The sequence below is a fragment of the Myotis yumanensis genome, unplaced genomic scaffold (assembly GCF_028538775.1).
Source record: "Myotis yumanensis isolate MYYU_CA2020_CCGP unplaced genomic scaffold, mMyoYum1.0.hap1 SCAF_22, whole genome shotgun sequence".
NCBI lineage: Eukaryota > Metazoa > Chordata > Mammalia > Chiroptera > Vespertilionidae > Myotis > Myotis yumanensis.
The window spans coordinates 13,872,498-13,896,953 of record NW_027223773.1 but is presented as its reverse complement, the minus strand read 5'-3'; the positions used below and the strand labels follow the sequence as shown (position 1 = coordinate 13,896,953).

The 24,456-nt window shown below is 52.2% G+C and overlaps 1 protein-coding gene across 5 annotated transcripts in view; it reads left to right on the top strand.

The window, feature by feature from the left end:
- Positions 1-24,456, top strand: part of SMYD3 (SET and MYND domain containing 3) — a 521,599-nt gene that overhangs the window by 444,145 nt on the left and 52,998 nt on the right. For all 5 annotated transcript variants that reach the window (XM_070401161.1, XM_070401162.1, XM_070401163.1 and 2 more), the window contains one exon: positions 19,642-19,729. In XM_070401161.1, the coding sequence (XP_070257262.1) occupies positions 19,642-19,729 (88 nt within the window). The remainder of the gene's footprint in view (positions 1-19,641; positions 19,730-24,456) is intronic.

The window sequence follows — 24,456 nt, the reverse complement described above, 5'->3', positions numbered from 1 at the left end:
CAAATCTACTCAATCACATGCACCTGAACTCCACCAAGCCCACATCACTCAGGCACGTGGGGCCACATGTTCGGACCACAGGTTCAAGCTTACAACTATAGCTGTTGGCTATAATTGTGCTGGGAGGGCTCTGCCCTCCAAGCTGGGACTTGCACGTGGCCATGAGAGGACTGTGCCCTCTCATGAGTCCGAGGCTTGAACCTGTCCACACACTGTAGCTGCTCTCCACAGGCATCCTGGCTCTGCTCTGCCGCCAGCCTTCCCAGGCCCACAGTTCCCTGTGAACACTTAGCTCGGGGAACAGGTGTCCTCAGCCTCTGATTTATAAACAGGAGCTCCTCACCCCTGGCTTCAGGCTGAGAGCTCCCCTCCTCCCCCTTCTCCGGCGGAGCATTTCAGTCCCCGGTAACCCTCGAAACTGACCTGACACTGCGACTCCGCTCCCAGACCTGAGGCCCCACGTGCTCAGCTCACTGCTTCCCATTGCTGCTCTATGTCTGTCCAGGGAGATGTGTGTCTGGTATGTTGGCCTCGTAAAGCTATTAGTACTTTGGTTCCTCTTTATATTTTACGAACCAGTGCTCCGGGTCTGGAGCCAGGGGAGCACTCCAAAGTCTGAGCTGACAGCATCTTGGCTGCAGTCTGTGGTTTGCTTGCAGGTACATAGGTGAGGATTCAGGTGTTTGGAGCCAATGAACACGTGCGGATAAGCACCGACCCGATTCTCCTAGCGCTCCAGGCGCCTGTGCCGCTCCTCCGGGCCCGACCTGTCTGAGCGCAGGGAGCTGCGCCTTCTTCCCCCCCAGGACCTGCTGTGGGGAGAGCTGAGACATGAGCCACGACCCACTCGGAAAACTGTGTGGTCAGTGGCCCTGGCGGGGGGAGCCCTGGTAAGTTCCCACTCGCTGTTGCTGTGATTCTAAGCCCACTGCCCCCAAGCAGGGTTCATTGTTGTCTTTGGCAATTATTTCAGTTTCTTTTCCCAGGCCCTCCAGTGTAACAAGGAATTCCCTTTCTTTGATCCTGCTGAAACCTCCGCACTCTGTGAGCGAGGGAGCCCTGGGGTAGCCCGTGTCCTGCCGAGAGAGGACAGGCCCTGGGGTGATAGCCAGCGTCCTGCGGAGAGAGGACGGGGGTCCTGCCGAGAGAGGGCCGCCAGCACTGGGAGAGCTTCCTCAGTTCCCCTCATTCCCACGTGCGCTGCCCCTCAGCCAGGCTGTGCCTGTCAGCCGTGAACTTGGGCACAGGAGGCGGGATTGAGCCAAAGGAAGGAACAGTGATTTCTGAAGAAGGAATAAAAGCACATCGAGTTAAAGCCGTAGTCAAAGGAATGAGCGTTCTCTGCCCAAGAAAAGGTTTTTATGGAAACTCGAGTCGACTTGAAATACGAGCAATTGCTTTAAGGGCCTTAGTGAGCCAGGATCGGTTTCTGCTCTTCCTTGGTTTTGTTAACTTAATTGTACGCAGAAACGCCTCCTGGTGGGGTGGGAGCCGCGCCCGCTCTGGATTGTTGTCTGGATCCGGTTTTAGCCATCGAGGCAGAATGTGTTTCCTGCGCCCGGACTTTTCATCATAACCCAATCCCCTTATCTTCAGGAAGATTAGGGCGATCTGGCAGGGGGTTGAAGAACCCCCCCTCCTCTGTGCTAGAGAGAGAGAGAGAGAAGAACCCCCTTCTCTGTGCATGAGAGAGAGAGAAGAATCCCCCTCCTCTGTGTGTGTGTGAGAGAGAGAGAGAGAGAGAGGGAGGGAGGGAGAGGGAGGGAGAGAGAGGAGCTTTTAATAGTCAGAACGGAACATCACTGCATGTTCCCCATGTCTTGCTTCCCCGACAACCGGAAGAGTGGGTCTCCCTGGGGAGAGCACAGTGCTGGCCTTCATTCATGTCAAAGCGAGAAAGTACTGACTTCGTAGCCACCCCTCACACCTCCCCCCAGCGGTGGTGTTGCCGTCAAACACTGGGGAGGCTCCTGGGCTGGGACAGGGCCACGAAGTTGGTCAGGATGGGAACAGTGAAGCCTTGTGTCGCCCTGGGCTCTGTGTTCACATCCCAGAATGTGGGCGTCTGTGCTGCCCTCTCCCCGGACAGGCAGCCCGCTCCCACACTCCTTCACTTGGCGTGATGCAGTTGGTATTCAGCCATGCTCTCTTTTCCATGGATTTATGAATATGAAGTGTGGGTCCTCAGGTCCTGCTCAGGGGTCAGAAGAGGGCCTTTGCACGCTGCATGGTGACATGGCTTCCACCTCACCACCTTTCCATTCTTGCACAAAACGCCTTCCTGTGGCTTTTGGTCTACAAGGAGCTCTGGCTGGGACGGATGCAATGAGGCAGCTGCCGGGGGCCGAGTGTGTCCCCCTGTCCCAGGCACAGTCCCCAGCCAGTGCGTGTGCACAGTGTGCATGAAGGGCGGCTAACGGAGGTGACCTTCCTCGGGGAATGGAAGTTACAGCACCTGCTAATGCTTGGGGCCCTTGTGTGATCTCTGCTGTTCACACGCCTCCTCTCGTTTCATCTCCACGGCCTTCTGAGGGTGTGGAATAAGTTAACGGGGCTTTTAGCTTCACATCTATGTTCTCAACTCCTCCATTACACTGTCTCTATCCTATAATAAAAGGCTAATATGCAAATCGACTGAACAGTGGAACACCCGGTTGCTGTGGCATGCACTGACCACCAGGGGCAGACACTCAATGCAGGAGCTGCCCCCTGGTGGTCAGTGCACTCCCACAGGGGGAGTGCCACTCAGCCAGAAACCGGGCTCACGGCTGGCGAGCGCAGAGGCGGTGGCGGGAGCCTCTCCTGCCTCCGCAGCAGTGCTAATGTGGTGAGCGGGCCTAAGCCCGCAGTTGAACATTCCCTGAGGACTCCCCGAGTGAGAGAAGGCGCAGGCCAGGCTGAGGGACCCCCCCCCCCCCCCCCCCCACACACACACACACACACACACACAAGTGCACGAATTTCATGCACTGGGCCTCTAGTAATTTTATAAATAACAGATACACTTTCCCCATCTTACTATTTAAATGTTGACATATAATTGGCATTTGGTAAAATTTACTCTCCTGAGTGTACAGTTCTGTGAGCTTTGACAAATCCATGCCATCGGCAACCACCACCCCAAGACACAGAACAGCCTGTCACCCCCAAGTTCCCTCCCACCGCTGTGTAGTCAAGCCCTACCCCCCACTTCCAGCCCCGCTAACCCTGATCTGCTTTCTGTCCCTATAGCTTTACCTTTTCCAGAATGCCATGGAAATTGCTCCAAACTCACTTGACTCTGTCTTCCTTCACTTGGCGTGATGCATTTGGTATTCAGCCATGGTCTCTTTTCCACGGTTTTATGAATATGTAATCTCGGTGTTTGGTTCCTTTTGTTGCCAGGCAGTATTCTGTATCCCCAGTTTGTTTATCCATTCACCAATTAAGGACATTGAGTTCCTTTCCAGTTTTTGGTGGTTATCAATATTCATTTACATACAGGTTTTTGTGTGAAGATAAATTTTCATTTCACCTAAGAGTCGGAGAATTGCTGGGTTGTGTGGCGAATCTGTGTTTGACTTTATGAAAAATTAGCAAGTGTTTTCTGAAGTGACTGTACCATTTTGAATTCCTAACAACAATGAATGAGCATTCCAATTACTCCATGTCCTTGATTTTGTCAGTTTTGCTTTTGTTTTGTTTGTTTTTTATCATTCCAATAGATGTGTGATGATATCACATTGTGGTTTTAATTTGCATTTCCTAATGAATATTGATGTATTTTTTTTCATGGGCTTAATGTACCATCTGTATATCCTATTTGATGATACAGTTTTTCAAATCGTTTGCCTATTTTAAAAATTCGGTATTTTCTTCATTTTGAGGGTTCTTTATTCTTATGTGTACAAGTCTTTCATCAGATATGTGCCTATATATTTTTTTCTCTATCTGTGGCTTGTCTTTATTCTCTTGACAGAGTCTTTTAAGAGCAGAAGTTTTAACGTTTGATGTAACAGTTTTTAATATTTATTTCTTATGGATCAGTCTTTTGATGCCACGTGTTAGAAATCTTTGCCAAATCCAAGAGAATAAAGATTTTTCTTCCATGTTTTCTGTCAGTTGTTTTATAGTTTTAGGCTTTGCATTTAGACGTTGATCCGCTTTGAGCTTCTTGTATTTGGTACAAGTTAGTTTTTTGCAGGTGACTGCCCATGGAGCGCCATTTGTGGAATCGGTGTCTTCTCTATGACAGAAGGATAGGATAGAGAGTGCAGAATTGGACATGGAGGTCCTGGTCCTGACCACCTGCTGTCACCGGGTGGGTCTAGCAGAGACCAGGGCTGGGGGGCAGCAGGGCTTCTGGTACGTGAGAGAGCGCACGTGAGGGTCAGACAGCCGACTCTGCTGCTCACTAACCCCCCCACACTGGCAGCGCCCCCCTCTGTGGGGCGTTCTCCTGTGAAATGAGAGTATCCTGTACCTGGCCAGGCTGCTCTGAGGGCAGTTAGCTACGTGCGTGTAGGTTGGGAGGTGGCAGACACTCAGGAACACAGCCGTTACTGCTAGTGAACAACGTGAGCACGGTCTACAGGAAGGTTCCAGGAGTCCCAGCGTCCTCCGTCCCGGCACGTGCTGACCAGGCCCCTGAAATGCTCACCTCACCTTCCTGCTCCAGCATTTAGTAACCTCTGCCTCCTCCCCTCTCTGGTTCTCGGGCCTTCTGTGGGCTCCAGCGGGCACTGTGTGGGGTGGTGGGTGTTCTTCACCCTGTTTTCTCCAGGGCGTACCCCTCTCTCAGCCTGGCTCTCCCTCCCAAGAAGTGAGCTGATCGTGGTCCAGACTTTGGGGTGCATGACTGCCCGTTGTCGCTACTCACGCTGCTGTTTGCTCCTGCAGGTCCTACCCATGCCGTACTGAGGGGGGTTGGGGGGCGCTCTCTATAGGGGTGTGGGGTGGGGGCTGTGCTGGGGGGGGCTTCAGGCTGAGGAGACAGCACAGGCAGCGTGCCTGGCACTGCCCAGCGTGGCATGCAGGTGTTTCTCCCGCCCCCGACCCCGGGCAGAGTGGAGGTTGTCCTGCACTCCCTCTCTCCTCATGCTCTCTCTGCACGAGATGCTGCCTCCTGTAGAGCTGGCCACGTAGGATTGTTCAGCTCTGCCAGCAAGACCACGCTCGGACTCTTGCTCACAGTGAAGCAGAAACAGTGAGATGCGTGGGGCCACACTAGGCGAGTTCCCTCACCATTGCTCTTCATTCATGACGTGCAGGGAGGGCTGCCCGCACCCCTCAGCCCTAAGCCTGAACACAGGCCTCTGGGAGGCCACAGCAGCTTCAGGGCTCCCGGCGGGGTGGGCCCGCTCCGTGGGAGTCGGGGTGGGAGTGGGGGTGGGGGTGGGGGTGGGAGTGGGAGTGGGGGTGGGAATGGGAGTGGGGGTGGGGGTGGGGGTAGGGGTTGGGAGTGGGGGTGGGGGTGGGAGTGGGAGTGGCGGCAGTGGCGGAGGCGGCGGAGGGCTCTGCCTCACCTGTAGCTGGCCCTGCAGTGGCAATAGGAAAGATGTCCCTGAAGTCAGGAGGGGGTTAGGGAGAGACGGACAGCAGATACGCAGTTCAGTGTGACAGTTACCTCATGGAAGCCTGCTTGAAAGGCAGTGGGAGTAAAAGAGGGAAAATATATCTCTATCGGTGAGGGAAGGCTTCATGGCGGAGGAGGCACTGGGCCTGAGATGTAGAGGCTGCGTGTGCAGGAGTCAGTGAGCTGGCTTCAGAGGGAGCGCTGTCGACTGGGCCCCTGTGCAGTATGGGCTGTGGAGCGTGTAGTGCTGAGGGTACTGTATGTGGTTCCGTGTTCCTGGAGGGCACAGGCGGTGGGGCTTGTGATGGGAAGAGGGTTAGTCTGCTGGCAGAGTCTGGATTTCCACCAGGGAGGGAAGGGAAGCCGCCGAAGAACATGAAGGTGGGCTTTTGACCAGCAACGGCCGGAAAAGTAAAACAGGAAGTGCAGAACCAGTCAGAAACTGTTACTCCACTAGGAAGGAGAACACAAAATCCCAAAACAGCCGCCCCATGGGCTCAGTGGCTGAGTGTCGGCCTATGAACCAGGAGGTCCCTGTTCTGTCCTGGGCTGCAGGCTGGATCCCCAGTTGGGGGCGTGCAGGAGGCGGCTGGCCAATGATTCTCTCATCAGTGATGTATCTATCTCTCTCTTTTCCTCTCCCTCCTCTCTGAAATCAATTTTTAAACAATTCTGAAACAAGCCGTGAAACCAGCGTGGTTCTCACAGGGTCGCCTCTGAAGAGCTTGGTGAGAGCTGCTTCTGGGTGTCCCTGGGGCCTCTCTCCCGCCCCCGCTTAGAATGGGTGCGATTTGGTCCCGTGAATACCTGGGGATGTGGCAAGTGGTTTGCTTCAGACACTCGTCTGCTGGCAGCCGGCTTCTGGGTGCGCCAGTGAAAGGTGAGGCTGCTGGCCATTCGTGCTGACAGTCATGGTGAGGAGCGCGGGGCATTCTCTGAATCACTTCCTCCGGGACTCGGACCAGCAGTTAGGACGGGTGTTGCTTCATTTGCAGATTCAGCAACTCTTCTCTTTCTCCCCCGCCCCCCGTTATTGCCAAATCATTTCAGACCCCGAGAACCTTACAAAGAAAGGGGCGATGTGGGCTTTCTCTTTGCTTGTTGAGATAAGTACATTGAATCCTGGAATTATTAAAGCATTGATAATGCTGTCCTGTCAAAATTCAAATTCAAAAGCTGCAGCTTAAGGCCCATAAAAACAGTTGTCTGTGCCTTTGTCATTAAACCCCTCTATGCAATAAATTTACTTATCCTTAACGTAGAATCATCTTGCTAGTTTCAGAATTTAGTCAATTTCGGCATTTTTCAATGCCTTCTTATGCTAATTTCCTTATTTATTGTATATCTTAAAATTCAACACATAAAGTAGCAGTCAACTAATAAATTAAGTTTTCTACAGCTTAAGTGAAAACATGTTAATTATTTCTGAACAATTAGGCGGCATTCAGCACGGGGAGCTCCTCGGTGGGGATAACAGAGCAGCCTCCTTTGACATCATATCAATGCACATCTACTTCTTACAACTGCTTCCTGATACGAATGCGGTCAATGAAAATAATTGTAAAAGTCATGAGCACGAACCTCCCCCATTTCATACCATTGTCTTTCAGCTCAACAGAGACGCAGAGCAACGCTCTCCTGGGCCTTTAAAAAATTATTGACTTGAGAAAGACAGAGAGAGAGAGAGAGACAGACAGACAGACAGACAGACATGGATTTGTTGTCCCACTTACTTCCGCTTTCATTGGTTGATTCTTGTTCGCGCCCTGACGATGGAGCTGCATCCTTGGCGTATCGGGTGATCAATGCTCTAACCAGCGGAGCTCCACTGAGCCCCGGCCAGGGCCATGCCTGAGCTCTATTTCTGAAGCCGTAGTTCATGCTGCCCAGCAGGCCCGAGGCTTCAGAAGGCCAAGGAGAACCTCTGAGTGCAGGAGAAGCACCATAGGAAGCAAGGCTCACGAGTCAGGGAGGCTCGGAGGCACGGGCCTCCGCCCAGAAGCGCACCCAGGCCGGGCATGCGCTTCTGAGTCTCCACTCAGCTCGGGAGTCCACCGCAGGCTGTGGGGTGGGTGTGCTGGCCTCTGAACTCCTCCTGTGAGAGGCTTGGTGGCCTTTCCTCTGGGGCGTCGGCTAAGAACGGGGTCGTTCCCCTGCCTGATCCCCGCCTTCCCAGGAGCCTCCTTGTCCTCGGGCCTCAAGTGCTGGAACCCTTGGACTTGGATAAATCCCTGGACTCAGTTCCATACTTTGGGGTTAAAGAAATTTACACATTTTACCACTAAAAAATGCTTTTACCTGTAAAAACAGATTTTTTGAAAAATCACCCACTCTGGGTTTGGGCCAGTTTTATCTTTTTATCATGTGGCAGACATTCGCTGAGTACCTGCTGTGTACGCAAAGGCCTAGTCCCGTGGTCGGCAAACTGTGACTCGCGAGCCACATGTGGCTCTTCCTAAGCCTTAGGAGTACCCTAATTAAGTTAATAGCAATGTATCTACCTATATAGTTTAAGTTTAAAAAATTTGGCTCTCAAAAGAAACTTCAATCGTTGTACTGTTGATATTTGGCTCTGTTGACTAATGAGTTTGCTGACCACGGGCCTAGGCGAAGACCTGGTAACTAAAGTCCCTGAAAAGCAAGCAAAACAGGCAAAAATGAGAACAGGCCAAGCTAGTAGGTCTGTGCTTAAATCCTTACAGCATTGGCCCATCTACATGTGGGATTCTTCCGTGTCCATGGAGAAAGGCTGCTCTGGGGCAGCGAGGCACAGGGTGTGGAGTGGCAGAAAGAAGCAATACTTCCCCCCTGGCCCTCTAGCGTGAGCACCCCAAGAAGAAACACATTATTGCACAGGAAATAAAGTTTACTGCTTGACTTCAGTCCCAATATCTTTTGTTTGTTTTCATTTTTTATTATTTTTTTAAGCCACACAGTGGAAGTCAGAAGAGAGAGTTTAAAAATGAAAGCAAGCTGGTAGACCTGTTCTTCACCCCAAAATAAGTGGAGAATAGCCGCGATTATGGGGTGACCTGGCTTCAGGTTTTCCTGTGGGTGGTTTCAGGGCTTGAACAAGACACTCCTGTCGAGTGTTCAGTGTGCCCTCCGTCGCGGTGCTGAGAGCCTGCTGAGATGCTCTCTGGCCTTTTCCGAGGTAACCGAATACCACTGTAGAGTTTGGAAAAAATAAATTTTCCGTAATGCTCTCGGTTTGTATCTCGTTACCAAATGAAGAGCAGAAGGGTTTTTGACATTAACAGCAGAGATTCAAGGGCTTGTTTATACCCTCTTTGCATTTGTTACTTCAGACCGTAAAGATTGGACAGACAGGGTTAAATGTAAAATCACTAATATTAACAATCACAGGCAATTACTGGGGATAAGCCTCTCTCCCTAGCAATAACAGTGCTGCTATGTGGGCAATTAGAGAAGCGCACCCACCTTTTCCATGAAGTTTGTGCTCTGGAACACAGTTTGTCCCTGCATTGATGGAGCTTCTCGTGCTACCATAAGCTCATCTCAGTCATTTCACCCAGGAACATTACTGCTGCTGCCGTCTAGCCTTTCCATTAAGTATGCTTCGCTATTGTTACCAGCGATGAGGGCTCCCGGTTCTTGAGTTCAGCAGAGAAAGAATTCAGAGCCAAGAACTCTAGCACGAGAGGAAGTGTATTTAGCATGCAAAGCGAAAGGACACTGGAAGAGAGGATTCTAGGGGGCTGTGCAGAGAGCTGCCGTGGCCTCTTACAAGGAAAGTCTCAGAGGCAGGAGAAGCGAGCCAGTGGGACTGCGTGGACTCAGGAAACAAGTTCCAGAGGCAAAAGAAGGGCCCTTGGAGGTTCGGGGATTGGCCCAGGACACGCTGCCACTGCCGCTGCTGCCCTGGTGGCAAGTCTTGTGGGGACCCTTTGACTTGGGAGAAGGAAAGTTAAGGTGCATTCCTGAAGAGAGAAGGTGCAGGCGTGCTCTAGAGAAAGAAGGCACTCTGGGTTCTTTGTCTTAAGGGTTTTTCTCTGTTTTCTAAAGGCAGGGATTTTAGGGGCGTTCTCAGGGGAGGCTGTCAATAGCACATCATCAGCTTTCCGGGTGTTTGCTTTAAGATGCTGATTCATCAAATGAGCAGAGAGGGACAGAGTCATGGTCTACTGATTGGTCAGTGCCAGGAGAAGAGGTCATTGGTCATTGCATCCGGTCCCGATGCCAGCCATGGTGTCGATTGGTCTGGTTTTGCTGCTTTTCTGGGCCTACAACTGAGGCCTAGATGTTAACTCTAAACTCTGTCTCTGGTCAATAGACCAGAGGCTTTGTTCCTAAGATTCTTTGATGCTGATCAGAACCTCATTGTCCAGAGGGCTTGATGCTTAAGGGAGTGGGCATGCATGGGACCAAATCCACCTTCTCATCCAGGCTGCTCGCCACCGCATCTCTAACCCTTTTCTTGCTCCCCTTTCCCTCCATTAACTGTGAGATCCAGCCTCGTGTTTTCAGATCTGTGGACACATTCTGAAGGAGGTCCCTAAGTGAGACACCCCACACCTGGAACAAATAGCCTCCATGCAGACACAGGAGCCAATAGCGGACCGGGGTGCCACCACCCTCCCGCCACCTCCTGAACTTGGAATAGGACCACGTGGCTCCGTCTCCTCCCAGGCCCTGTGCGTCTGCCCCTCTGCTCCTCGCACTGGTCCCTCCTGCGTGTCTGCTCTTGGCTGACACCTCCCCAGCCTCCCAGCTCAGGCATCTTCTCCAGGACGCTTCCCTCAACCAGGCTGGGCAAAGGCCCTCTCTCTGTGCTGCCATAGACCCAGGCGCGCGTGCTTTCTCTCTCTCTCTCTCTCCACACCTCATCAATGCCTCGCTCTAGTGTACATCTGGGAAATGTTGGCAGGTGTTGAACTGAAGACATACGTCTAAAGGGCACATTGTTACTCATAGCTGTGGACTGGGTCTCTTTGTGTCTGTTATAAATCAAAAGTGGAGAACGGGTGGTGCCATTGTAGACGCAGCAGACAAGGGAGAAAGCCTCACCCATTAGGAACTTGCAGCAGATCTTAACGGTGTGGCATGGAAAGTGACAGTGTGGTCACAGAGATGAGAAGCGTGAGGAGGCAGCAGAGGCCAGGGCTTCGGTCCTGCCTGGGCGTTAGAATAACCGGGCCGACTGTAAAGAATGCAGACACCTGCTCGCCTGCGAGAGATGCTGCCGTCGCTTGCCCAGGTGGGACCTATATTTAGTCAGCTGTCAGGTGACTCTAAATATATATATATATTTATATATATATATATATATATACCCACTGCGGGAGGCCTGCCAGCAGGGAAGAGAAGCTGGGTTTGAAGGGGAGTTGGAGGCTGCAGTATCTCTAAAGCACGCCTGGTGGACGGGGGTGGGGGGTGGGGGGGGGGCGTGTCTGGGTACCTGTGTGTGTGTGCGCGTTATTGCGAGGGTGAGGAGGAAGTTGCACTCTGTAGCCTCCCAGAGTGAATTAAAGCCTCTGACATATTCTTTAAAATGGGCACGTCCCCAATAGTTCAGCTCCCACTGGGGATAAGGACAGGTTTTCTCATGTTAAACAAACTCTCTGAAGTTCTTTCTGCTGCTGGACAGAGTGAGGAAGAGCCTCACATTGTTTACTTGCAGAAAGAAGATCCGCACCTAGTCTAAGGGGTGCTGCGCATTTACTGATACTGGACTCTTACTTCTAAGCCCTCTGGGAAGTCAGAGAGTGAAGTACATGTTAACGGGCAGCGTTTAAGGTTTGGGATTAGGTGGTGATCGGGGAGAGGTGTACTTTTGTCCCCTGGATGTGACTCAAGAAGCAGATGAAAGCTGATCAGAAGGTAGTGGCTTTATGAATCCTCTGCAGCCGGCATCATGGCATTTCCGGGGCAAGGAGCATGAGGAGAGAGGACGGTGCCACCTTGCAGCCCCTGGTGCCATTTTGGAACCCGGGATTTGATAAGGACCCGTCAGACATCAGTGCACAGAACCCATACCTGTGCTGTTGGGGGCAGATTTGAGATTTGGTGTTGCCACCATGCCAGGTCCTCATGCAAGATGCCCGTGGCCCAGCGGTGCAGTGAGCAGCCTCCACCAGCGGGAGCCTCTGAGTGTACACTGCGTGCACGTTTCCAGTTCTCTCCGTGGCTTCCGTGAGCTCGCCCCCCACCCCCGTGCGCCCTTCTCCTGCGTGGTGGGGACACCTCGGACCATCATCTGGAAATGTTTATGCGGCTCCACCAGACCTCTGTCTGGAAGGCTCTGTACAAGCGATGCATACTTGGTTTATGAGATGGTTACAAGAGAATGGAGGTGGGGCAGCGTGCCAGACATGGCCAGGCCTTTTATCTCTGACATTAGAAAGAGGTCCCCTGGCTGCGGGCCAGACCGAGTGCACTGGAATATGAAGTGCAGGCGTGGGCTTGCTGGCGGGGGGCGCGGGGTCTCGCCCTGCGTTCAGCCGGCACTCGCTGCCATGGGCAGAGTCGCCAGGCAGAGTATGAGCTCTGAGCTTTTGGGACAGGGAATAGTGGGGGCTCAGGGGTGTGAAGTGGGGCAAAAGCTGAACTATGGAATCCAGGCCCCTCCCAGCCCTTAGGAGCGGCCTCCAGCCAGGCCCTCAGCCCCCCAGCGATCGCCCTCTGGGTGACCCAGCCCCCAGCTTCCAGGAATGGAGCGCGGCCTGGATTGATTCACCGGAGGATGGTTTTTGAATAGTTGGAGGAACGCTGGCTTTTCTCCACTGGGAGACAAATGCAATTCCGGGCTCTTTCTTTTTGAAAATATGACTGAGCTGTTAAAAATCCTCCTCCTCCTCAACCCAGGATGTGCGCCTTTGAACTTCCTGCTTGTTTGGCCTGTGGTGGGAGCATCTTGGAGCCGCCTGGCCAGGAGGCAGTGGGGACCCGTGAGCTGGAGCCGGCCAGCCCCGCATGGGTGGGGGAGCTCGGGGAAGGCACCCACTAGGCACAGGGACAGGTCCTGACGTCACGGAAAATAGCTTCCTTATCGATCGCCCTGTGAAAGCACATCTAGACTCCTGTCCAGGACTCGATACCTAAAGTGAGTGTGGACCCCACCCCCACCGTCCCCCCGCTTGGGGGCCGCAGATGAGAGAACCTGATGTGCTTGCTGTGGCCGATAAGCAGACCCCACGCTCACTGAGTTTGGAGCGTTGCCCACTACAGTCACTGTACGTACACATGGGACCTGAGAGCCACCTGAACCTGCGGTTGGTCCCGTGATGGCCTGGTGCAAATTGGTAGCTGCCATAGAGTCCTGCTTTTGCCTGCAAAGTAAAGCTCATGGGCATTGGCAAATGCTGGCAGCGACCGTGGGAACAGCAAGTTCAATGGCAATTAAACGGAACAGCGCTGCTGGAGGCTCCGCGGGGCGTCCTCGAGCAGCACTTGCTTGGACTGGACTTGGTGCTCCTCGTTGCCCAGATGCTCCTCAGTTGCATCGGCGTGACTGGCTGGCTGAGACGGCTTGCCGCCTGAGAAGGGGACCTCTCTCCTGGGGTCAGCCAGCTCAGGGGCCAGGCAGGGGGGAGGCGGGAGCTCCGAGCTCCTGAGAGGACAGACTTGAGACCCCGGCCGCACCCTCCTGTGCACGGCACCTGTGGCTCTGAGGCCACACCACTCTAGGAAGCGGGTGAGTGACATCAGGCTGCAGCGGTGAGCCGGGCACTGGTAACCGCACTGCGTGGCGTCCTTTCCGTCCTCATCACAGTCTGCTCCTCCTGCAGTCATCATGGACCCACTGGGAAGTGCACGGACGACTGTGCCTGTGGAAGTTGGCGGCCATTAGGTCTGGTTCTTCGTGGTTGGAGAGTCATCCTCTGGAGGACTAAGTGGAGGGCGGCCTTCCAGGCAGAGGGAGGGGGATGCAGAGATGGGGCGTGGCGCTGCTGGTCCCCGTTACACGGTCACCTGCGCTCTCCTCCATTAGGGTCAGGCCCCTGGTGGCCCTGGTCTCTAGGGGGGATGGAACACTCAGGCCGCTGTGCCATGTACAGTAGTGCTTCTAGAAGGTGACAGGAAAGGCTAGAAGGTGTGTCTCCGCAGAGAATTATCGTCCCTGAGGGGACTGAGCCTCAGGAGGGGCCATCCCCTGCCAGGGTCCCGCAGCGATGGAGCAGGAACTCACACCCAAACGGTATGACCCTCACTCTGGTGTCCTTTTCCTGAGTCCTGAGGACTGTGTTCAGTAGCTTGTTAATTTCTCATTGGATCGTTCACGCCGAGCTGCTTGGAGTCGAGAACATTCCTTCTTTTCCTGTCTTCAGCGTCTGTCAGCTCCTGCACTGCCTCGCAGTTGGTAGGATGATAGCGAATGCTCTATTTTTAACCGCTCTTTTTCCACTTCATGGGTGAGCCTCTTTCCCCTCAAGTTCCCTCTGAGCGGCTTTCTGTTGTTTGTGCCAGAGGAGGTGGAAATTGGTTCCAGCGGAGGTGTTTCCTGTGAATCTGAAGATTTCAGATGCTGTTGTGTGTCATCTATTAGTCCCAGAACATTCTCCACGAACCAGACACCCTCCGTCAAGGCGCTACAATTAAACTCCATTTCCCTCGGGATTCTGAATTTCAGAGATTCTTAATCTCTCTCCTAAGTGCACACACTGTACTTGAACCTCATTCTGCTTTAAAAACAAAACAGGAAAAAAAAAACAACTCTTCTTTTAAAACACGAGGATTATTGAATTACTGGAAAAGTTTTAAGTATTTCATAATTTTATTTCCCGTCCTCTGCTCCTCTCTCTCCAGTCCAATCTAATTAGAGTTTGCGTGAGGCCTGGATAACAGGAAGCTGCAAAGCACATTGCATCCCCTTTCCTAATGTGAACCATCTGAAGCCAGCCCGGCCCGGGAGTTTCAACATCAAACGCTTGCGAGCCAAGAGCACACATCTGTCTGAGCGTTCCAGATGCAGCGTGACGGCTGCGTCTCCTGTTTGACCCGCTGGAGCCAGTGGTCACTCCCCCAGACACACTCAGCCGGTCTTGCCGGACTCCAACCTTGTCCTATTGAAGCAACACAGGTTTCCCATGCACTGCAGCCACTGGCACCTGAAACCCAAGGAAGTGCTTCTGCCCAATTGGATGTAATTGTGCTGAGTGGCACCCTTTGATGTAGTGGGGAGATGATCTCATATCATCTGGTACCTATTTCTCGCAGTTAAGGGGGTGACGCTAGAGAACTGATTTATCAGCTGTGTCTACGGGAACATAGATGGCCTCACTGACTCGTCCCGGGAGAGACGGGGCGGGATGTGCGGGCCAGGTGAGCAGCGGGAGGCTCAGGGTGATGCTGGAGGTAGGAGCCAGGAGAGTCAGCAGAACCCGCTCTCTGATAGCGTCGATGCTGCTCTCCGAGGCTGAGCTGAAGTGGGATTTGGCATGCTTGGGAGAGTCCCAGTCGGGACCCACACCAGTGTCTGGGCCTTGGGCATGCTGACAGCGACAGCAGGGACTCCCCCTTTTCTCACGTAATCATGATGTCCAAGTCAGTAGTGGAAACAAGGCGAGATGGGAGTGTGGTGTGAAAAGAACCACCTTCTGTTTCCTTAGTTGGAATTCTCCTCCTGTTGTGGAATTAAGGTATCTTATCCTTAGAATACTGCTCCCCGGGATTTAGACGATCGCTGCTCTCTCCCCATTCATTCACTCTGTCACCAGCATTTACCGAATAGGCACTGGGAATGCAGAGACGATGAGGTCATGGTCCCTCCAGGAGCTCTGTGGTGAGCTGGGGAGATGGTAAAGTCGATCATTAATGGCACTTGATGTACAAGACAGGTGGCAGATGGCTGTGGTGGCCCAGAGGGCAGAGAGAGGGCGGGTTTCCTGATAGGGTACATTTGAGGCTGCGTCCTAAAGGGATTTATGGGAAGGAAGCCAGAGAAGTGAATGGAAGTGGGAACCCAGTGGAGCAGAGCGGGCCAGGAGCGGGGAGTGCGTGAGCGAACCGGGAACCTGAGAGTAGACTTTCCCCACCACGGAACCCTCCGGGGAGTCGGTAGCCAGCTCTCAGAGAATCGAGCTTTGTCCAGCTCCGAGATGAAGTGCTCTCGAGAGCTCTTGTTCCTGGATGTCGGGAAGCACTGTCAAAGCTTGCCCGCTCTTCTGATAAGTAAATAAAGTCTTTGGCGCAACCCGAAGGACAGCTGATTGGATTATTTGGGGATTGTTGTGGAGATGATGGTAGTTTAGCTGCTCTGCCTGGACCTGTAGTCTCACCCTGCTGGGTGGGAGAATCCAAGAGCCCCATGTGAGGTCCATGCTGGAGGATTTGCCCTTTTCCAAGTGCGAGTGCGAGGAATATGGTAGGACCCACGGCTTGAAGATATTTTGAATTTACTGCCTCCCACACATGAGTTCCACCTTTAAGCAGCCCAGGAGAAAAACAGGTTCAGATCAAACATGAAGACACGGGGAAGAGCATAGGCCCTGGAGTCAGACGTGGATTTGAGTCTTGCGCATGGCAATTAGGGACAGAAGGCTGTTCCCGCAGTTACTGTGGCTTAGGGCTGTCTGTGCCACATTTGTACATTGTAGGTATTGATTACCAGGAGGCTGTGAGGAATCATTGAAAGACAGACAGGAGACATCCAGATCATTACCAAATAAACGTCAGTTTCCTCCTTCAGGTCCATCCTACAGACGGTTATCTGAGCATTTGCGACATAAAAGATTCTGTGCGAGGTATTTGGGAGAGGCGGGATCAAAGCAGAATAATAAGACCTTCGTTTAGCTCTGAAATGGGGAAGATGTGCCCTGGCCGGGAGGCTCAGTGGCCCGGTGTCTCCCCTGCACCAGGAGGTTGCCGCTCAATTCCCAGTCCAGGGCACATGCCCGGTTGAAGGCTCCATCCGGTGGTGGGGGGGGGGGGGGGGGGCGGGGGGGAAGTGCAGGAGGCGACTGGTCAATATTGCCCTCTCACCTTGATGTTTCTCTCTCTCTCCCTTCTTCTCTCGGTAAAAGTCAATCAACAAACTATTAAAAATATAAAATAAATAATAAAATCGGGGAGATGGGACAGGCACAGCCCGGGAACTCGGTTGCGCCGGCCTCCTTGTATTCCAGGAGCAGCTGGGCATCTCCTGCCACCGCATGGTGGCACCTGCTGTCCCCTCTCCCTGGACTCGTATCTCCTCCTCCTCCGCCCCCTTCAGATCTCTCCTCATCCATCACCTTCTCAGTGGGGCCTTCCCTGGCTGCTGGCTCAAAACGGACCCCCTGAGACCAGGACTCCCACCCAGGGGGTCCTCTCTGCCTGTTCATTTGTTTTGCCCGTGACAAGTACATGTTTTCCGTGTGTGTGTTCCCTGCCATTCCATACCTCTCCTACCTCTTCGGTGTAAACACCGCTTGTCTGATCGCTTTACTGCTCTATGCTCAGTGCCTAGAGCGGTGCCTGCAGGGCACTCATAAGTGTTCACTGAAAAGATGAGTGGTCAGATTGCTTAGCTTTAGAGAAAGGGAGGGGCATGTGCCAGGTTCCAGTGGCCAGAAGAACTGAAGGGATGGTAGGGTCTGTATTAGCTCCCTCTGGCTGTGGTAACACATTATCACAAACAGTGGCTTAAAGAGCACAAGTTCATTATTGTCCAGTTCTGCAGGCCGGGAGCCTGACGGGGTCTCCCTGGGCTGAATGAAGGTCCTGGAGGAATCGTTTCCTCGCCTTCTCCAGCCTCTGGAGGCGGCCAGTCCTCCTCCGTCCATGGGTCCCTTCTTCCCTCTTTAAAGCCAGCGATGCAGGTTAGGCCCTTCTCACACCACACCACCTGGTGTCCCCCCCCCCCCCCCCCGCCCACCCTTAGGGACCCTTGCGATTCCTTTGGGGCCACTGGGAAGCCGGGACCATCTCTTTCTCTTAAGGCCAGTTGACGAGCAGCCTTAACCCACTTGCAACTTGATTTCCTGGCCATGTCACCTGACACAGTCAGGTTCTGGGCATCACAGGAGCAGGACCTGCACATCTTCTGATACTCGGGGGGGCCCGTTGTTCTGCTTCACAGAGTCCAACAAGTGAGACGCTTGCCCAGACACTAAGACTTGAGCTGCCAGTTGTGCCGTATAAAATGGAAAAATGAATCGTGGGCGGCTGTGACTGTTCAGGGTAAGATGGTGACTTCATCATCTGGGAGGGGCCAGGAGGCTGCTAAGGGCTTTGGAGGGAGGCGATGGAACGGGGGCTTGTGGAGATGAACATGGACTCGGAGCAGGTATTTGAAGGGAGATTGGTATTTAGCTTTTTTAAAAGAACTTATTTTATTTCCCTCATCTATTTACAGAAAGCTAGGTACTTATTTTGAATTTTCTGAAAGATGTAGCGTGCACATACGGAGCCTTTTAAAAACCACCCTATTGTACCACGCGTATGCACAACATAGAGACCCACAAAGCCTGTTACAGAGCACACTCACCAGCACACACTGTTCTCAGGTGCACGCCCACTGCTCGACCTGCCTGGGGCCTCTTTTCTGCGCTCCTCCGTGGTCCCCGCTTTTTTTCTGCCCTGGCACACCTGAGAGATGCGTTTCTTTCCGCCAGTAACAGAGGCTTGCTCTGACAGTGGCTCTCACAGGGGTCATTTTATAACCAACCCTATTGGCATGTGAGAACCTCCAGGGAGCAGTGTACAGTTTGCACAGGCTGCCCTCCTCGCCTCACCATCGCCCCCACCTGTTGTGATTTGATATAACTTCCTGGGAAGCTCTTCTCTCTACACCCATTGAGGAGCTCTGGATCTCCAACGCCTGGTTTCATTGGGGTCCGAGAGAGCTCCTTACCCTTTGGTCAGCTTCTCTATGCATCTGTCTAACAGAACTGGCTGTGATGACAGAATCTGGCATCTACCATTGCCAGTGTGGTTGACTCTGTGTGTGCGGGGGGGTGGGAAGGGGGGCGCACAGAGGAAAACTAGGGGCCTGCTTGCTAAACAGGAGGACAGACCTTTAGCAAATGTAACTTGTAGTTTTGTCTTGAATTGCTTTGTAAATGTTTTTTATTGATTGATTGATTTTTAGTTTTCGCAAAAGTCAAAATTAGTTCACAGACGTGGGTGTGATAGTACTCGTCTTCCTTCCCTAGCCTCATTTTGACTGATACCCTGTATTGATTAAAGTGTCTCTCTAGGTCTCCCAACAAATGGTTCTTTCTCTTCTCCCTCTCTCCCGTCCTGTCTTTTAGATGAGATAGAGATGTGTTTATATTTATATATCATACCATACCATTCAAGCATGAAAGTGTACAGTTTAATCGCTTTTAATGCATTTGTTGTAGAACCATTATCACAGTGAATTTTAGGACATTACCTTCACCCCCAAAGTAAACCCCATTCTCATTAGCCGTTACTCCCCAGTTCTCTCCAAGCTCTCCCACCACCTTAGCCAATTACTAACCCACTTTCTGTGTGTGGATTTGCCCACCGTGAACATTTTATATGAGCGGAACCATGTAATAGGTAGGCCTTTGTGACTGTCTTCTTTCATGTGGAGGCATGTTTGCAAGGTTCGGCCATGTTTCAGCGTGTATCAGTACTTTACTTCTTTATTGCCAACTAATATTCCATCGTATGGATGTACCACATTTTATTCATTCATTAGTTGATGAGCATTTGGCTTGTATCCACTTTTTTGCTCTTATGAGTAATGCTGCTGTGAACACTTACGCACAAGTTTGTGTGTGAACATATATTATCATTTCCCTTGGGTATATGCCTAAGGAGTGGAATTGTTAAATGCTGTGGCAATTCTATGCTTAATCTTTTGAGAAACTGCCCGACTGTTTTTCAAAGTGATTGCACCATTTTCCATGCCTTTCAGTAGCACATGGGAGTTCCAGTTTTTCCACAGCCTCATCATCACTGGATATTTTCTGTATTTTTCACTACAGCCATTCTTCTGTGTGTAAAGTGACACCTCATTGTGGTTTTCATTTGCATTTCCCTAATGGCTAATGCTTTGAGAATTGTTTCATGTGCTCATTGGCCATTTGAATATCTTCTTTGGAGAAGTGTCTATTTAGATCCTTTGCCCATTTTTCAATTGAGTAATTGGTCTTCTTTTAATTTGGCCTGCGCAGGATGCTGATATGCTGACTGGTGATGAGAAAGTGTGGAAGGAAGTTCAAGAATCCTTGAAAAAAATCGAAGAACTGAAGGCACAGTGGAGTATCCTTTTCCCTGTGGGTTGGGTTGTGCTGTTGGGATTGCTTCCTTACTGGTTGGAGCCTGATGTTGATGAAGCCAAGGCCAGGGTTTGCCTTCTCAGGGGGCTTTATCCTGTTCCATGGTCCAGGAGTAGCAGGTCAGTAAGTAGTGGCCTCTTTATATGTAAAAGGTAACAATTCCTGGGTTCCCTTCCTCTCGTAACCTACATCTCCAGGAAAGAGCAGCTTAAAATTCTTCCATTCCAACGCCCTTGACCCTCAGATCTAGAGGCTTCATATTAAATCAGCCGAGACTACCATGGCAGTGGGAGTTGCCGTGCAGTAAACATTCTTGGCACAAATAGGAAGGACCCGGAGGGAGTGGGCCGAAGTGCAGTGTAAGGACAGACCCCTTTAGGAGAGCACCTGGGCAGGCTCCACTGAGGCCAGACTGCACAGGAGATGTCTCGGGGGGACAGGATTGACAGAGGCAGAGGCCCAGAGGCTTCCGGGGGAGGAATTCACTTGAGCAAAAACGTGACAAAGGGAAATCACAGGATAAGAAGCAAGAGACACGGCTGATGGGAAAGATTCCAACGGGCTTTCAGATGCTTTGCATAAATGCTTCCCAGGCACCAAGACAACCTGCAACGGAGGGTCCTGCTCTACAGACACTGTTCTTTACAGAATTGTCAACGACAGGAGAGGGCGTCACACAGAGGTTCCTGTTTTTCAAATTACTTACTCAGAAATGAGTAATTTCTGAAATCTATAGCCCAGCGAAGCTTTTTTGTGTGTATGCCTGTGTGTGTGTGTGTGTATGTGTGTGCGTGTGTGCACGTGTGTGTGTGTGGTTTTGGTAAAGAATCTAGAACTGGTTACTGAAGGAATGGAAAAGGAAGCTGCCATCTCCAGGATGCCTCTTGGTTCATTAAGAGCAAGTGAGTTCATAGAATCATGGTTTTCTTTGATAGAGTTTGTAAATTTCGGAAGGAGTTTAGATTGAAAAAAAAAAAAAAAAGGCCAGGCAATGTATGCTAGATGCTAGCATGGGCAGACGCCTTACCGAATGGTTGACCAGCTACACTGAACAGACGATGCGAATTGGACCACTGTCACTCGGGTGCCTTGCTCCACCTCAGTCCTCTCCCACCTCTGATTCTGTTCCGTGAATGAAGACACAGAACACAGGCCCCTCACACCCCCACTGGGTGTCGATGGGGAGGCTGGCCGAGGCTGGTGACAGAATCAGGTGTTCGAAGATGCTGGAAATAGCCCTGAGTCTAAACAGCTTAAATCCAACAGGAGTGTATATAAAACCTATTTGGGCAAAAAAGTTCAGGTGTGTAAATATACACAAAGACGAGCAGCAAAACAGAGGGAAGAATTTGAGGGTTTTAGTCAACAACAAATTATAATAAAATGTAAGAGTATAATTTAACTTCCCGAAAGACCACTGTGATCTTGGGCCACGTTAGTAGCCATAAAGACTAGAAAATGAGAAAGGTGATCGTGATAGTCTGATCATACCTGGAATTTGTTATTCGGTTTTGGCGAGGACATATTAAGAGGGATATAGAAAACTTGAAATAAGTTTTGAGGAGTGGAACCAGGATATTGGGAAAATAGGCAGATGTGTGAGCCAGAGAGCCATTCTTGGGCTCAAGGAGCTGCTACTCTGCAGAGGGACAGACTTGTCCTGTGGGGCCCAGCAGCGGAATTAGGGCCCATGGATCACCCAACAACGCTCAGTCTGACTGGACGAGGCTTTACTGGACTGTGACTCTGCCGGGGGGCTTGCCAGCTGTCACCCACCTTGCGGTTCAGCCAGGAGGAAGACACAACCCTGGAATCACCACTCGCACACACAGGGGGTCAGTAAATCCGTAAATTAATACGTATTCAGGTAAAATGTAGGTGTCACGCATTTTATTGTACAGTGGGGCCTTGACTTACGAGTGTCCCGACTAACGAGTTTTTTGAGATACCAGCTGTCTCTCGGCCGATTTTTTGCATTGAGTTGACAGAGTAATTTGAGTTAAGGAGCTCCTTAATGAGCTTGGTCTCAGAATGAATTAAACTCGTAAGTCAAGGCCCCACTGTACTTTGCTTTATGTGCTTCACAGGTGTTGTATTTTTGTTGTTGTTGTCAACCCTCCCCTGAGGATACGTTTCCACTGACTTTTAGAGAGAGCGGAAGGGAGGGGCCAGACAGAGAGAGAGAGAGAGAGAGACACATCGATTGGTTGCCTCTTGCACACCCAGATCGAGCCTGCAACCCAGGCACATGCCCTTGCCTGGAATCAAACTCACAACCTTTCACGCCTTGGGCCACGCTCTATCCACGGAGCCAAACCAGCTGGGGCGACAGGTGGTGTATTTTTTACAAACTGGAGGCAGGACCCTCTGCCTGCAAAGGGATTACAGCTCACCCTATTGCAGTGGTCTGGGCCCAACCCGCAGGCTCCCTGAGGGCTGCCTGCATATGGCTGGGGGCATCCACGGATTCGTCAGTGTGGGAGGTCACAGCAGGGTCACAGAGGAGGCCACGCTGAGCTGTGCTGGGGGATTAGCTTGGAGCCCACAGAGGGAGGGACCTGTGCGGAGGCCGTGGGCGCACTAGCCTGCTGCCAGGAAACAGCCAGCTGTTCAGGATGAGAGGAGGGATGAGGTTTTAAGGGCCACGCGCAGCAGGTGGGCTTTATAGGTGAGAGACGGCGGGGGATGGGGGTTAAGCAGTAGAGTAAGATGAGCAGGTGAGTAAAAGCCCTGTGGTCCACGTCTTTGTCTCAAGGAGCTGATTAATTCCCACATGGGTCCACTTTGTCCCTCTCTCCCCCTAATCCTCGGTGATTTAAAGGTTTTCAGGGGGAAGGGAGCCTGCTCTGTCCATGGAGGGTCTGCTGTTGGGCAGCCTGCGTGGGTCCAGGGCGCTTCTGGGAGCAGCAGGAGCGGAGGCACCACCAAGCCCATGCCAGTGACTTGAGCGAACACGTCGGCACGGGCTGGGGAAAAGCCTCTTAGTTAAAATTATTCCATTTTTTTGCTCACTGGGGTGTTTACAGGGAAGGTTGGCCCGTTTGCCGGAGACGGTTGCCAGGGCTGCGAGGGGAATTGGCACGTGGTTCCTTCCCGCTCTCCGGGGAGAAGGCAGATGTGTTCCTATCAGGGGCTGCAGCGTATCTCCTCTGGCTTCTGCTTCTGAGGCTGGTCAACTTCCAAGCTCTCTAAAATGAGTCGGAGCGCATAGAACGGAACAGGCAAATAACAGGTCAGACCCCAGGATGTACAAATCCGGGCAGAGTCTTGCCACAGAAAAGTTGAGCGTCGTGTAAGAGGCAGGCATGTCCCCCATCTGCGCATCAGATGTCTGCTCCTGGAATGCAAGCCACAGAGGTCAGCCCAGCATCTGTTACAGAATCACACGCTGCCTCGATGCTGCCCAGCCTCCGGAGACTCGCTCAGCAAACCTGAAACACACGCACAGATGAACAGAAAATACTCGCCAACTTGCTCTTCTTCAATCAGTGCACCTCTTCCGAGACTGGTCAGCTCCCCGAGCCGGGACTCTCCTAAAACAGAGTGTGATGTACGGAAGGGTGCTGTGTACCAGACTCGGTGTGGCCTCGGGGCGAGGATTATGCCTCCGGGAGGACCCCCCCCCCCCCCCCGCCGCCCCGCCGGCAGAAGCATGTATTTCCCGTGAGGGTTAGCGGAGATATTAGTGCCCCCGCTCGCAGCGGCTGATGGGTTTATTGAAAGTGTCTGCCAGCGGTTGGCGAAGCAGTGCCCTGACACTGGATGCCAGGGAGGCCGATGTTGCTGGAAGGAGGGAGGAAGGAGCCTGGGCGCCCACCTTCTGTCCGGGGCGGGGCTTGCTGGTCAGACCCAGAGAGGAGGCTTAGAGTTGGGGGGCCAGGGGAGCACTGGGTGGTGAAGAGACTGATAGTGTGGGATGGCGGGTGGAGAACATTCGATCAGACTCCGTCCACTGAGCCATTTTCCTTCAGCCTCGTCTCTCGAGGTTGTGACATGGTAAAGGGAGGGAGAGCAGTGGTGTGGGTGCCGTGTGTATTGGGTGCCTCCCACTGAACACTTCCCCGCGTGGCTGGCACCCAGAGCTTGCTGTTCACAGTGGGACACATCAGGGTTTTTTAAATGTTTGCGTACAGTCTTTCATTTTTCACAGTGACATTGGGCGTTTTTATTCCTGGCCTACCTCAGAGCGCGTAGATTAGATGTGCTGAACCTCAAATCAGGCCAATGGCAACACCAACTTAGATCTAAACCCAGCTTTATCCACAGTCAATGGCTCCACCACTTCTGCAGCATCTGGAATGCAAACCTTTCACCCCAGGAATCCCAACATGAAAGCAGGTGAATTGGGAGCTGCACACGTTGAAGGTGGGGGAGGGGGAGAAGGGCCTGCCCCCTCCCAGAACCCTCCGCGGCCTCCAGCTCACATCACCTCACACATCACCTCACACGTGGGAAAGAACCACGTGGGGCCTGGCGGACAGCTCGGTGAGCAAAGCATCCCGCACTCCAAAAGCTTGCAGGTTCTCTTCCGGGTTGGGGTGCTTACGGGAGGCAACCAATCAGTTTCCCACATCGATGTTTCTCTCTCCCTTCCTCTTTCTCTAAAAACAATTTTTTTAAAACCAACATATTTCCAGGTGAGGATTAAAGAAAAATGTGAGGTCCCCGGTGCCAGCACTCTCGCTTCCGCTCTGCTTGTGGGGTGACTCA